Below are 14,983 nucleotides of genomic sequence, written 5' to 3'. Positions count from 1 at the left end.
CTCATTGTTTATATTGAGTCTGTGATCCACAGTCCACCTACATCCATTGTGTAACTCCATATAGAGCGGAGAGAGGTGTAAAAGTCTTATCTCTAAAGCATGAAGACTCGAATTGCTTCTACTTTACATCTTTCCGAGCTGTTTGAATTTTCTCCACAAATATGTGCTTTCTAAATAGGAAGAACATTCAAAAATAGAAAAAAAAACACATCCAATCCATCTGGAATTTATTTTGGTGTGTGATGAGAGGCTGGGATCTAATTTTACTTTCACCCAATGGTCGCTTGAACCGTTCCTACTCATCCGTGATACCTGAAGTAATCTCCACACGTCACTTCCGTCACTTCTCACCTGTGTATGGATGTACTTCCTGGTTTTCCAGCCTGTCCCCAAGCAGCCCTTTCCCCTGGTGCTGGCCGAGCCCTGCCCCCAGTCCCAGCTCTTCTTTGAGGTCCCGAACCCCTCAGCACACAGTCCTGCAGGGACTGGGAGGGAGACTGAGGGATACCTATCCCTGAGTCTGATACCTGCAGGTCAAATCTCGGACACCCCAGCTCCACCAATTATCCCGCCCTGACAAGCTCCAACTGGGGTGCTGATGCCCGGGAAAAACCCAGGAAATATCACCTGGGCAGGGTGTGGGGTGCTCCCAGAAGGGAGAGATGGGCAGGATCTGTCAGGATTACCCTGGCCCTGATCCGGGAGATTTGGGGGACGGGCAACCCAGGGCGTTTTGACAGAGATTGCAGCATTAGACCTGAGCAGGGAAAGGGATTAGAATCCCCACCCCCAGCCAGCTCCTGACAGCCTAAGAGCCTGGATTTATTTTTCCGGGCTACAGAGAGCTGGGCAATTAGGCCTCTGTCCACCCTAGCTTCTGCCGGGGTACAGTCAGAGAGACTCATTAGGCAGGAGGATGCAATCAGGCCCAGCCTAGGGCACCCTGTCCCTCCCTGCCCATCCCTGGGGTTACATCAGCTCCTTGGGGAGACAAGAGCTGAGGGCTCTTGGGAAGGACCAGCCCAGAACCCCCCAGAGGGCCCTACCCAGATCACAGTATAGGTGGCCACAGCCCCCTGCTATGCTCCACCATCTCCTGCCCCATCCTTGCTCCCTCACCAGACACCCAAGGTGCTCACAAAGTGTCACCCACATGGGCTTAGCTGCTTCCCCTGGAGCGTGGCGTGGCCATGCCAGGTGCCCTCAGCGCCATTCTGAAAGGAGCCGGGTGGGGTGTGGGGGTTCCCACAGGCAAGAGACACATGGGTTTATTGCAGCGATAAATCCTCATCTCCCTGTGCTGCAACAAACCGGGCTCTGCCGGCCCCTCCCCTCTCTTGGATGTAATAATGTCATCTCCTATTTTCTTATCCTCATAGCAACCCTGCAATTTTAGAAGCAGGAAAAATAAACTTCAGAGGGCTCCTCTCTCACCCCTGCTGATTCCCTTTCCCTCAAAGCACCAGAAGAGAGAAAGCCACCACTTTGAAAGTTTATAAGGAGGGTGCCCTTCCCCAGGGCTGGACCAATGGGCTCTTCTGGTGCAAGCCAGGAGGCACATGGCTATCCGTAATCTAAGTGGACTCCCAGGACGCGTTTGTGCCTTCATTTAACCCACAAGCAAGCTGGGGCACAGAGAGGGCCTGGGTCTGACCTGAGGTCACACACTCAGTGCCTGGGAGACTGGGGAACATTCAGGCTATAATCCTCTGGGCCAGGAATGCCCAGTTGCATCTGGCTGACTCCAATCACGTCCTGGAGCCTGTCTCCAAGGCTGCTTCCTCCAGGAAGCCTGCCCTGACCCTGAGTGGGATCCATTCTTTCTAGTCCCACTTTCCTGACACAAACCCACATGGCTGATAGGACAGGAAGTGGGGGCCACTGAAAACCTCTCCCCTAGCCAGGCTCGGTGGCTCAGCCTGTAATCCCGCGCCTTTGGGAGGCTGAGGTGAATGGATTGCCTGAGCCCGCGGGTTCGAGATCCGCCTGGGCAACTTGGCGAGACCTCCTCTCTACAATAAATCAAAAAATTAGCCGGGTGTGGCAGCGCGCACCTGTAGTTCCAGCTACTTAGAAGGCTGAGGCAGAAGGATCGCCAGAGCCCAGCAGGTCAAGGCTGTGGTGGCCGGGAGTGGCCACTGCACTCCAGTCTGGGCAATAGAGTGAGATTCCAACTCAAAAAAAAAAAAAAGAAAACCTCTCCCCTTCCTGCCCTGTGTGCCCAGGCAGAGCCTAATCCCAGCTCCAAGAGTGGTCTGGGCAGTCCCATCAGCTGAGTCAGCACCCAAACCCTGCCAGTCACAGCCAGGGAACAGGAGGCAGCCCCGAGAGTACAGCACACACCCGTCCACACATGTACGCCTGCCAGCTCCATGAGCTCGCTGGGGGTCCGGCTCCCCACCTGGACAGTGGGAGGGCAGGCACATCTCCTAAGTGACCTCCTCTGCAATCATCCTTCCAGTTATCTACTCAGCAAACCTTGCCCGAGGAGCACCTCAGAGTCAGGTCCTGGAGTGTGCAGGCCCAGGCCCTGCCCTAGAACACAGAAGAGCCCCACTGGAGATGCATGGGCCAAGACGCTGGGGAGTCCGGGGGACAGGAAAGGAGGGAGAGAAAAGTGGGCAGAGTTGGAGAGGAAGGCTGACTTGTTTGGTGGATATGAGGGGCAGAGGCACATTTGCAATGAGTCTTAAGAGGCAAAGAAGAGAGAGAAAGAGCATTCCAGACAGAGGGAACAGCAAGAGCAAAGGCCCAGTGCTATGAAGGCCAAGGCTAATCTGGGAATGGGGAGAAGCTCGGTGTGACTGGTGTGGCGGGCATGGCTGGCGGGGAGGGGAAGGGCAGAAGAGGAGGGATGGATTCCCTCAGAGCAGGTGTCTTTATGCCATGGCCAGGTGACAGGAGAGGTCTCCCATCATAGCCTACCATAGGAGGGAGGCAGCTGGGGTCGGGGAGGCTTATCTGTCTTTTCCACTCACCCCCACTTCCAGTTCCCATTGTGCTATTTCTGGACTCTACCGAGACCACCTTCCTCTCACTCACTCTATCCAGGCTAGGAGTCGGAGGATGATGGGAGTTCCCCTCAGAGACGCCTTCCTCTCCATCTCAATCCATAGTTGGGTTGCTGACAATATCTTCTAGGTGGCCCTGGTGTCCCTGCCCTAGCTTGTCCATCCTTGACTCTCTCGTCTGACTCCTGGCCCTCCCACCTCCACCCAAGGGCCCTCAGTCTGAGTGCAGTGGTTGCTACCCAGCCCGGGCCTGACTTGGGCTCCCGTCCCAGGATGAAGCCTGGCTCTTCAGTGCAGCTTCATGGCTCGGGCCCACCTGGCAACACCCTTCCCCTCTCACACCTGAGCCACCCCAGGCTCAGCCACTTCCATTTCCCAAACACAAGACGCTCTCTTGCACACTCAGTTCCCCCTGCTCTGGCGAGACAGGGCTAACCCTCTCAGGGGCCAGCACAGGCAAGCTTGCCCCGCCCCTGGGTCTCCTGGGCCTCCCCAGTGATCACCCTGGGTGGTCTGGGTGTGTCATTCTTGTTTGCTCCCCCACCAGCCCGGGAGCCCTTCAAGGGAAGGGGGAACCTGGTCTGATATGCTATGATCCTAGGGTCCAGAGTCGTGGCAGGACAGGTTTGTTGATTGAATCAGTAACCAGTGCACCCCAACTGAGACAGATTGGTGTGGGTCAGGGTAGAGGGGACAACCCTGAGGGTGTGAGCAGGGGGCGGGGTGCTTTAGCCTTCCAGCTTGAATCAATCAATCACTTATTCTTCTTGGAGCTCTTATCTGTAAGATAGAGGGGATCGGCCAGGCTCGGTGGCTTGGCCTGTAATTCCAACACTTTGGGAGGCCGAGGCGAGTGGATTGCCAGAGTCCACGGGTTCGAGACCCACCCGGACAACTTGGCGAGACCTCGTCTCTACAATAAATCAAAAACCAGTCGGGCGTGGTATCGCACGCCTGTAGTTCCAGCTACTTGGAAGGCTGAGGCAGAAGGATTGCCGGAGCCCAGCAGGTCGAGGCTGAGGTGGTTGGGAGCATGCCACTGCACTCCAGTCTGGGCAACAGAGTGAGACTCCAACTCAAAAGAAAAAAGAAAAAAGATAGGGGGGATCAATTAAGATGATAACAGCCTTCAAAAGGCAGAGGTACTACAGAAGTGCAAGGAGTTGACTATTATAGTCTGTCTCCTTCAGTGTCTCTGGCTGGGAAGTTCCTCCAGGCATCTGACCTATATCCCTCACACTAGAAAGGCTGGTTTTGACACAGTTCTGTCACTGTGCTGCCTTCCACAGACACACAGTCTTCAGGGGACCCTGCGGGGATGGGCCTTGCACTGTCTTCTATCCTACCAAGACTTTAATTGGCAGTATTAGAGTAATGAGTCACAGACAACAGCCAATTAATTATCCCTGGTTATAAAAAGCTCCACTTCCCCTTCCTGGCTGTCGAGTGAGCCTGGCCTCCTGCTGTGGGACCCCTCTACTCCTCGGTGCTAGGGGCAGGAGAAGAGGCCATTTCACCTCTCTGGTCCTCAGTGTCCTGCTCTCTTATTTGTCAAGATGTGTCCTGGGGGCAGACAGCAGTGTGGGCAAAGGCTTAAAAGAGGTGGGAATGTGTCAGGCTGGTGGGCAGGAAGGAGGGAGACCAGTGTGGACGGAGAGGAGGGGGGCCAAATCTCTGCACCCACTCCCACCCCACTCTGCAGAGCTGGATCATAACGAGGGATACACCGATGGACACCCTATCTTGTCCCAAGTGCTCCTGGTTTAGTACTCTTTTTCCCCCAACAGGAAACTTGCCAAGCCTCCTTCTTTCTTGTCCTTCCGGCAAACTCCCATTTAAACACACACATCCTCAGCATCCGGGCTCCTGAGGCTCATGCAGCAACTCTGTGAAGGACTTCCTGTGTCAGGGCTCTAAGTCTTGATTTCTCCAACCATAAAATGGGCACACGATTCAGCATGCCCCAAGGGAGTGTTAGAACAAATAACGGGGCATATCATGCAAACCATTTGCTCCTCGCACTCAGCAGGTTCTCAATAAATGTTACCTGTTACCATTATGCTCAGGTTTCCTACGCCAGCCTAAGGATGAGAAGGAAATGCCTCTGTGACTCTCCCACCTGTCTGTCAGTCCATTTCACAGATGAGACCCAGAGAGGTCAGGTTTCCCAGAAGGGTTGAATGCAGGCTCCTCTAGTTAGGAGATGCAGGGGAGAATCCCCACGGGGGGACGGGAGGGGGAGTGAGAAGAGGTACCGGGCCCTCCAGAGAGCCCTCTCTACCACCCAAGCCCAGGCAGCAGCTCTCCTCCCCCTGGGGCTTCCAGAACTCATGGCGGACCTCTATGTGTTCAGCCAAACGTGTGAGCCCCTCAACTGCACCAGCCCTGTCTTTGAGACATCAGATCACCGTTCCTTCGCCGTGCCAGGCTGGAGAGCCCGGCCCCCTGTCACCATCCTCACCCAGTTGCCTCAGGGGAACAGGGAGAGCGAAAGGTTGAGGGGCAGAGGCCAGAACCCAGAAGTGGGAGGAGAAGGGGGCAGGAGCGAGGGGAGTGACCGTGGGGAGGTGGGGGAGGGGCACGGTGGATGCTCATCTTCAGCTGCACGTTTGGGGTCACCTGAGGTGAACTCAGTCCTTTCTGCAGAGGCGCTGTCACCCAGAGCTGCTGCAAAGCCCTGAAGCCTCTCCCAGCCTGGCTCGTGGCCTCTTGCCCCTCCAGGCCCTAGATCCTGGCCCTGCGGGGCCACCACTCTGGCTCCCTGTCAGTCAGAGACCAGCTTTGGCCCATTTTCAGCCTGGGCGTGTGCTGGCCGCAGCCAGGACCCATCACTCCTGGATTCCACGGCCGATAGTGGCCAGCCCGGGGCCCACCGAGGACACGAGACGTCCTGGGAGGTGCACCTTCCTCCAGCATCTGGCCCAGTGGCCGAGGGGCTATCTGTGTCGGAGCTCAGTCATCCTTCTCTTCCCCCTGGCTCAGCTGTCTCCCCATTCCCATGCCCATGTCCAGCAGCTGCTGGACACATACAGCCTGGTCCAGATCCAGGCCCTGCCCTCACAGGTTATGTGACCTTGGCCCGGTCACTCTTGCCCAGCTTCTGTTTGTCCATCTATAGCTCACAGCTTATTGGGAGGAACCCGAACACACGGGGTCCCAACATGGCTGAGCATCCAACCTTCCTGACACAGGACAGCCAGGGCAGGGGAGGCCCTCTGCCAGCCTGCTGCCTGCCCATAGCCATGGAGAAAAGGCAACATGGAGCGAAGCGGAGTGGCCACGGAATTCCCAAGTCATGAGCCCAACCGTTCTCCCATTTCAGAGATGGAGAAGCCAAGGCTGGGATGCCTGGGATGACCTGTCTCAACAGCTAGTCCAGCAGGCTGGTGTTGAAGTCACGCCCTTCACTCCATGCCATAGGCCTAGCAGTTCCTCAAGAGGATGGGCTGTCACCTCCAGGTCTCAGGTGAGGGGGCCCGTAGGCCACCAGTGGAGGAGGAATCTTAACACCTCAGTCCATTTGCCTCTGGAGTCTACAGCCTGTATGACTCCCTGCAACACGTGGTCCCCAGAGGGCTTCCCGGCACTGCCTGGGGCTGCTCTGTGGGGCCTTGGGCAGGCCCCTTTCTCTCCCTTGCTTCAGTTTGGCCACACTGGCTGCTCTGTGCTGGCAGTGGGACATGGGGATGAATCAGACCCAGTAGCCACCCTGGTGACTCCTGCTTCTCACTGTTTGGGGGTCGAGGGAGCTTAGCTCTGTCTCTGCTTGGGGGTCATGAGTCCAGGCGCCTGACTTGGTCTAGTGCTCCATCCCACCCAGCACAGGGGTGACAGGCTTCCTGACACCTCCCATCCAGACATCTGGCCCACTGGGTCTCTGACCTCCACCATGCCCCGCTTGGCTATGCCAGCCTGTGTGTGGGCTGGCTGAATTTGGAGGCTGGTTTCTTTGTTCAGACAAGCAGGAGGGAGGAGGAAAGTTGTTCTCCAGACAGTAAAGCTTTTAGATAAACACCACACAGGAATTGGGTTCCTTTGGAGAAGAAACTAGATCCCCCAGCTGACAGGGCCGTGGAGACAGGAGTGTAGTCAGGTCTGGCCTGGGCAGCCCAGCGCTGAAGGAGGCCTTCTTTATCCAGTCGGGCACCTGCTGCCAGCGCTGGCAGGCCTGTAGCTCAGGTGACTGGGCCCTGGTGCCAGGACATGGCCCTGCCAGCTCCCAGGCTCCAGGACGGCCGGACCCACCTCCTTACCCTCTCCTCTTATTTGCCTGTCTGTCTGGATCTGCCAGGAAGCTGAGAACTTCTGCTCACCTTCGGGTGACCTTTTCCTCCTGAAGCACCCCTCCCTGCCCAGACCTCTGGAGCAGCCTGGCTCCCACACTGTCAGAGGAGAGGTAACGCCTGGCTACGTCCAAGGCAGGATGAGCTCTTTCCCTGCCCTCCTGGTCAAGGAGACTCAGGGAGGACTATGGCCTCATTCCTGAGATCCAGAAGGACCAGAAACCTGTGCAGAGCCACACAGCAGAGACAGAGCTAAGCTCCCTCGTCCCAGCCCCTCAAGCTTGCTGGGGCTCACTGGGTCCCTCTGCCCCTGCCCCAACGTGGCTCACCGGCGTGGTGTCATCATGGGAGCGCTGGTACCGCTTCCAACGGCAGCCGTAGATACCCGTGAGGCAGGAGAGGCACAGCTGTGGCTCATAGTACTGCAGGGGCTGGTGTCTCACCATGCTCGTGCCCGCGGCCCTGGCGCCTGGCCCTCAGGCGCCCATGGAGGCCCCTGGCTGGTCCTGCAGGAGGAAGCACATGGCTGTGAGGCAGGGTGAGGAGTCGGGCACGACATAGCAAAAGTCATCATCACCTAGGTCAGGGTGGCTCAGCTCTGCTCAGAGTACCACAGTGGGACCTGGTCTCTCATGGAGTCAAGAGGCTCACCCTTGCAGGTCTCCGGGGACCTGCCTTTCATCCACGACCTCATCCTCCCTACTTTTTCCCCTCTGGCAACACTCACCTCCTCTATGTTCTGCACACTTGCCTGGCATGCTGCTGTTTCCTCTGCCTGGGATGCTCTTCCCATAGAAACCCACATGGCTCCTTCTTTCCCCTCCTCTCCTCAGGTCTTTGCTCAAACGTCTTTTTCTCAATGAATCATCCCAGATCACCTTCTGTGAAACTGCACCCCCTTCCAAAACTCCCTACGTTCCCTCCCACTTTCTCAGTCTTATTTTCCCAGTCACATTCTTAAATATAACTTACTTATTTTGTTTCTTGTCTGCTTACCCCACCATAATGTAAATTTCATGAAAGCAAGGATTTCTGTCTGTTTTATTCTCTGCTATATTCCCAGTAACGAGAATAGTGCCTTGTACATAGTAAACTTTCAAAATAAACATTTTTTTTTTTTTAGTTGGAGTCTCTCTGCTGGAATGCAGTAGCACACTCACGGCCACCGCACCTTCGACCTGCTGGACTCAGACAAACCTCCCGTCTCAGCCTTCCAAGTAGCTGGAACTCCAGGCGCACACCACCATGCCCAGCTAATTTTTTTGATTTCCTGTAGAGACGAGGTCAGGCTGGTCTCAAACCTGTGGGCTCAGGCAGTCCTCTCCCCTCCGTCTCCCAAAGTGCTGGGATTACAGGCGTGAGCCACTGTGCCTGGCTCAAAATAAACATTTAAAAATAAATTCCCATAAAAGCTGAGATGTATTGAGTACTTAAAATATAGCAGGCCCTGTGTGAACACTTTACATCATCACAACCACCTGAAGTGGCAAGTACTGTGTCCTAAACCCATTTGACAGTTCAATACACTGAGGCTCAGAGAGAGAAAGGGGCAATGTGTAGCCTGCAGTCACACAGCTGGGCGTGGCTGATCTAGGAATCTGTGCTGGTGCCCCAAAGCATTTCTTCCTCCAGTCACAGGGAGCCCTCTCCTCCCCCTCCCCACACTGCCTGGGAGAGGGGAGTTGTGAGAAGGTGGGATAGTAGCGGGAGGGAGGTGTCTTAAAGGTTGAATGGTCACAGTCAGGAGTAACTGCCCTAGCCCTGCTTGGTGCCCTGGAGATATCTGTTGGGGGGTGGGGAGGCTTGGCCTCCTCAGACCAGTCTTGGTCAGGTATGACCAAGTGGCAATGGGCTTGGAGCTCCTCACACACCCTGAGCACCAGGGATCATCTGATTCTCAACAACACCATGAAGTCGTTTTTATTATTCCATTTTGCAGATGAGAAACCTGGGCTCAGAGCAGAAGAAAGTATTTGCCCAAAGGCACATGGCATACTAAGGTATCAGGACTTGATCCCTGGCCTGTGGAACTCCAGAAACTCCAAGTCATATGTTCTAGGCCCTGGAGACAGTGTGAATAGGACAGACACGGTGGTCCTCCCAGGACCCCTGCAGGACCAGTGAGGGGAATGACTGCTACAAGTGCTTTCCACACATTAACTCTAACAGCAACCCCAGGAAGTATTACTGTTTTTTTAGTTACCTTTTTAATTGTGTATAGAGATGGAGTCTTGCTATGTTGCCCAGGCTAGTCTAGAACTCCTGGCCTCAAGTAATCTTCCTGCTTTGACCTCCCAAAGTGCTGGGATTACAGACATGCGCCACTGAGCCTGGCCTCATTTTAAAAATTGAGATATAATTCACATGCCATAAAATCCACCCTTTTAAAGTACACAAGTCAGTATTTAATAGACAGGATTCCATTTTTAGTATATTTGCATCTAATTCCAAAGCATTTCCATCATCCCAACAAACCCCCCCCATGCTCATGAGCTGTCAATCCCCCATCAGCCCCTCTGTCCTGGCAACCACTAATCTACTTTCCATCTCTAGGGATTTGTCCATTCTAGACATTTCACATAAATGGAATCGTCCAGTGTGTGGCCTCTGTGTCTGACTTCTTTCACTTAGCATGATGTTTCCAAGGTCCCTCCAGCTGCAGCATGTGTCAGTACTTCATTCCTACTTACGGCTGAACACTATTCCACTGTCCAGATACACCACGTTTTGTTGTTGTTGTTTGAGTTGGAGTCTCACTGTCACCCAGATTGGAGTGCAGTGGCATGATCACAATGATCACGGCTCACGGCAGCCTTGACCTCGTGGGCTCAGGTGATCCTTCCACCTCAGCCTCCCAGGTAGCTGGGGCAACAGGCACATGCCACTAAGGCTAGCTAATTTTTTTTGTAGAGACAAAGTCTCACTATATTGCCCAGGCTGATTGCCCAGGCTGGTCTTGAACCCCTGGTCTCATGCAATCCTCTCACTTCAGTCTCCCAAAGTGCAGGGATGACAGGTGTAAGCCACCACATCCAGCGATATACTACATTTTATTTATCCATTCAATCATCAGCTGATAGACATTGGGTTGTTACCGCTCTGGTTGCCATGGAACAATGCTTCTATGAATGAGTTTGTGTGTAAATGTATGCTTTCATTTCTCTTGGGTACATACTTTGGGGTAGAACTAGGCCATATGGTAACTATGTTTCACCTTTCGAGGAACTGCCAAGCTATTTTCCACTTTGCAGATAGGAAATTCGGAGCACAGAAAGGGTTAGCCACTTACCCAAGGTCACCCAGCAGAGCCAGAATTCACACCCAGGCAGTCAGGCTCCAGAGTGCTTGCTCTAACCCAGGGGTTGGCAAACCATAACCCACAGTCCTGCCATCTCCAAACTGCTGTCTATTTTGGTACAGCCTGAAAGCTAAGAATAATCTTTACATTCTTAAATGGTTGGAGAGAAAAAAAAATCAAAACAAAAAAAATCTTGTGACACTTGAAAATTATATGAAAGTCACATTTCAGTGGCCATAAATAAAGCTGTATTGGACATGGCCACACTCATTCATTTCTGTACCATGTAGGGCTGCTTTAACTATAACTGCAGAATGAGTTGTCGCCACAGAGACCATATGGCCAGTGAAGCCCCAAATACTTGCTGTCTGGCCCTTTGGAGATCATCTGTAGACTCCTGCGCCAGCTGGGTTCCAACGGTTCTTGTGGTACTGTGAGTACAGGGATGATGGAGGGAGATGGGGCTGTGGGCCTTGACCACGGTGCAGGGAGGGTCAGAGCATGCTTCCGGAGGCAGGCTTGAGGCCTGAGAGACGCCGCTTTCTGAGCGCCCAGGGGCTGCGCCATGGGGGTACACTGGGCTTCAGGTCCACTCACCTCTTCCATCTCTGGGCCTCACTCAGGGCCTCTGCCCACGCCCCCAACACCACCACCGCATGCTAAGCTCACCATAGCTCAGAGACTACAGCCTCCAGTCTGAGGGGGAAGATGCATTAGGAGGCTGCTGGGGATACCGAAAGACCAGGAACCCCCTACGTGCTGGGACTTGTCTGGGGCAGCCTCTGTCCCGAGAGCCCTGGGGAGGCATGTGGAGTATGGTGCAGCTGCTGGGGGCTCTCTAACCCAGGGTCTGCCCAAGAACTGGGGGATAGGATGGGGTAGAGACACTGCTGCACTCGGCTTAGCCCCTGTGGGGTTGGAGAGTCTGGGGTGGGAGCTGGTGCGGGATAGTGCTCTCAGCTTTGCTATACTCTAAAAGATTTGGGGAGCTCCTCCCCCTTTTTCTTAAAGATGAAGTTTTGTTATCTCGCCCAGGCTGGTCTCGAACCCCCGGACTCAAGTGATCCTCTCATCTTAGCCTCCCGAGCAGTTGGGACTACAGGCCTGTGTCATCGTGCCTGGCTTGGACTGGGGGAGCTTGGTGTGCCTGCGTCTGTGCTCCCACATTCAAAGCCTTCCAGAGGGGGTGGAAAGCCAGAGTCCGCAGCCAACAAGCCAGATCTTAGCTGGTGCACCACCTAGACCGGGGTCTCTACTGTCCCGTCAGTCGCCACATCTACCTCACCTCCCCAGGAAGGGAGGAGGCCGCTGAAATGTAGAAAGAAGCCCGGATTCATCTTGTCCCATCCTGCCTTGGCCACTGACTTGCTCTGTGGCTGGGGCCGCTCAGGCTCCTCCCCATTCCTGGGTTTCCGAACCTGTGAAAGGGGGTAACAGCCTTTCCCCCGACTTCTGTAGAACACATGATTGGGGGTGGGGGAGGAAGAAAGGTCCCAGGAGGGCCCATACTGCGATGCCCGAGGCACAGCAGGTGGACACTCTGCGAGTGGGACTCCAGGCCAGTTCCCCACCTCCACACTCCTCTCCCAGGACACCCTGACACTGGGACGGAAGCCATGCATCCTTGGCCCGCCCCTCCCCCGGCCCCTGTGCATTATGACCCACCCAAGAATGGAAATTCCACTTCAGACCTAGAAAAAGGGAAGCAGAACGGTGTGCGTCATGCCCGGGCCCAGGACTCAGCTGATCCTGGCTCTTGGCGTCTCCTCTTCCCCAGATGGATTCCGTCCTGGTCTTAACTAGGGGCTTCTTTGGGAGGCGAGCCCATCCCCTCTACCCTGTGTGCTCTCCTGGCTGGGGCAGCCCATCCACTCCCACGGCTCCAGTTACCCGGCGCCGCAAAGGCCACCCAGTCTCTGCCTCTGATGCAGATAACCGGCGGCTCCTGGCTGTCTCCAGGGGTGTCACCAGGCCCTGCGGACCCAGCTTGGTCACGCTGGCCTCCTCACTACCTGCATCCCAAGGCCCTTTTCTCACCACCCCCTCAGCCATTCCCCTGGTCCAGGACTTGTCCCTTCCCTGGCCAGGAAACTTCTGAACTCCCTGCAGCCAGCCCCATTCCTCCAACAGACTCTCAATTGCAGCCAGAGTGAACTGTCAAACAGGCAAGTGACCAGGACCTGACCCCTACTGATCTCCTATCCTCCACTCCCAACCCTTTAGGCCTCCACTCAGATGGCACCTCCTCTGGGGGGCCTCCCCTGAGTCCCAGGTTTGGCTAGGATTCTCTCTGGCCTCCCACTGTCCTGTGTGTCCCTCGTTCTTCCCTGAGCATACCGTATAAACACTGTTGACGGGCCTGTCTCCCCATGGGATGGCCTGCGGTAACCCCATGTCCCCAGCACAGGGCAGCAAGAGGAGGATGAGGGACTTCCTGGTCTGTGCTTCAGAGAGGTGCCTGGAAGCTCTGCAACAGAGACGTGGCTCACATGCCGGGCAGCTGGGACAAGCTCTCAGAGACAGGGCTGCCCCTTCCCCCCAACATTACCACCCCTTGCCTCCTGCCAGGGCTAATGGCAGTAGTTGGGACTGATCGATTTGTCCAAGCCCACCCCCCAGGGCTGCTGCTACCAGTCAAGTGCCGGAGAAATCCCCTGCCAAGAGCTGTGGCTGGCTCTGGGACAAGAGAAAGCTCTCACCTGTAAGCTTGGTGGCCAAGGCCCCTCCCCAGCCCAAAGTCCTGTGTTCTGCCTGAATTCCCGGCCCCTGCCTCCTGTTTGCACAGGGAAAGGCCTTCCACGAGTGCATGCCTGAGAGGGAGTAAGCGTCCGCTGGGCATGGAGACAGGATGTTGGGATTGGACACGCGTCTCTGGGGTCTACTCCCATCCCAACATCCTCGATGTACCAGCCCCGCTTCCCTGCTCCTTCTCCCTTCCAGGACTGCCTGGTCATACTGCCTCCCCACCCCCACCCCTGACAGCACCGCTCCTGGCCCCAGGCCTGCTCTCTTTCCTGATTATGGAGTGCCTGGGTTCCACACTGATCTCCCTCAAATGACTTGCCATGTGACCTCATACAGGACACAAGCTCTCCCTGAGTCTCACCTTACTCATCTGAGAGATGGGGGCCGGATGGGGTCACACATGATAGTGCTCAGGTGTGCAATAAGAAGAAATGAAACACTGATACCTGCTACAGGAGGAGTGAGTGGTGAGAACATTACGCTAAGTGAAAAGAGGCCAGCCACAAAAGGCCACATGTTGTATGACTCCATGTCCAAGAAATGTCCAGAATGGACAGAAAATAGATTAGTAAGTGCCAGGGACTGGGAGGGCTAGGGAGGAAAGGGCAGTGGCTGCTGGTGAGTATGGAGATGCTTTTTGGGGGTGATGAAAATGTTCCAGAACTAGGTCAGGTGTGGTGGCTCATGCCTGTAATCCTAGCACTTTGGGAGGCCAAGCCAGGAAGACTGCTTGAGCCCAGGAGTTCAAGACCAGCCTGGGCAACACAGCGAGACTTCATCCCTACAAAAAATAAAAAATTAGCCAAGCACTAATGGTGGGGTGCGCCTGTAGTCCCAGCTACTCAGGAGGCTGAGGCAGAAGGATTGCCTGAACCCAGGAAGTTGAGGCTGTGGTGAACTGAGATGTTGCCACTGCACTCCAGCCTGGCCAATAGAGTGAGACTCCAACTTAAAAAAAAAAGTTCTAGCCGGGCTCGGTGGCTCAGCCTGTAATCCCACGTCTTTGGGAGGCTGAGGTGAGTGGATTGCCTGAGCCTGTGGGTTCGAGACCCATCTCAGAAGGCTGAGGCGGCAGGATCACCAGAGCCCAGCAGGTCGAGGCTGCGGTGGCTGGGAACGGCCACTGCACTCGGGTCTGGGCGACAGAGTGAGAATCCAACTCAAAAAAAAAAAAAAAAAGTTCTAGAACTAGATAGTGGTGATGGTTGCATAACCCCATGGATATACTAAAAAAACAACTGAATTGTGTACTTCAAATAGGTAAATTATCTGGTATGTGAATTTTATCTCAATAAGACTGTTTTTTTTTTTGTTTCAGTGCCCAGGTCTGGAAGTCAACTGAAGATTATCTGCACTAGTTGTGGAGGTGCCGTGAGGTCAGCAGCAGCTGCACCAGAGGTGCCAATGGCCTGGGGACCTTGGCTATCCCTGGGGTCCCTACCCCTACTCTAGTTTGGGTCTCCAGAGCCCTCAGATTCTGGAATCCACTCTACTCCCCTCCAAGAAACTCTTCTGCTCAAATGAACTTGAATTTTTGCTGTTGCTTACAACTAAAACCCTTGGTTGGCGCGAGGCCGTGCACGTGTTTCCAGCTTTCGGCAGCTTTTTTTTTTTTTTTTTGAGTTGGAGTGTCACTCTGTCACTCA

At 54.8% G+C, this 14,983-nt stretch overlaps 1 protein-coding gene across 4 annotated transcripts in view; it reads right to left on the bottom strand.

Moving 5' to 3' along the window:
• Positions 1-14,983, bottom strand: part of GDPD5 (glycerophosphodiester phosphodiesterase domain containing 5) — a 64,254-nt gene that overhangs the window by 40,999 nt on the left and 8,272 nt on the right. For 3 of the 4 annotated variants that reach the window (XM_008052190.2, XM_008052189.1, XM_008052191.1), the window contains exon 2: positions 7,624-7,800. In XM_008052190.2, coding sequence (XP_008050381.1) covers positions 7,624-7,740 — 117 coding nt within the window. In that variant the 5' untranslated portion in view covers positions 7,741-7,800. Of the gene's footprint in view, positions 1-7,623; positions 7,828-14,983 lie in introns of those variants that run through there. The other variant, XM_021709616.1, reaches the window with a different exon arrangement.

The sequence above is a fragment of the Carlito syrichta genome, unplaced genomic scaffold (genome assembly GCF_000164805.1).
Source record: "Carlito syrichta isolate Samal-C Ts95f unplaced genomic scaffold, Tarsius_syrichta-2.0.1 Scaffold261395, whole genome shotgun sequence".
In the NCBI taxonomy this organism is placed as follows: domain Eukaryota; kingdom Metazoa; phylum Chordata; class Mammalia; order Primates; family Tarsiidae; genus Carlito; species Carlito syrichta.
The sequence above is the reverse complement of the archived record's forward strand: the minus strand, read 5'-3'. Positions and strand labels throughout refer to the sequence as shown.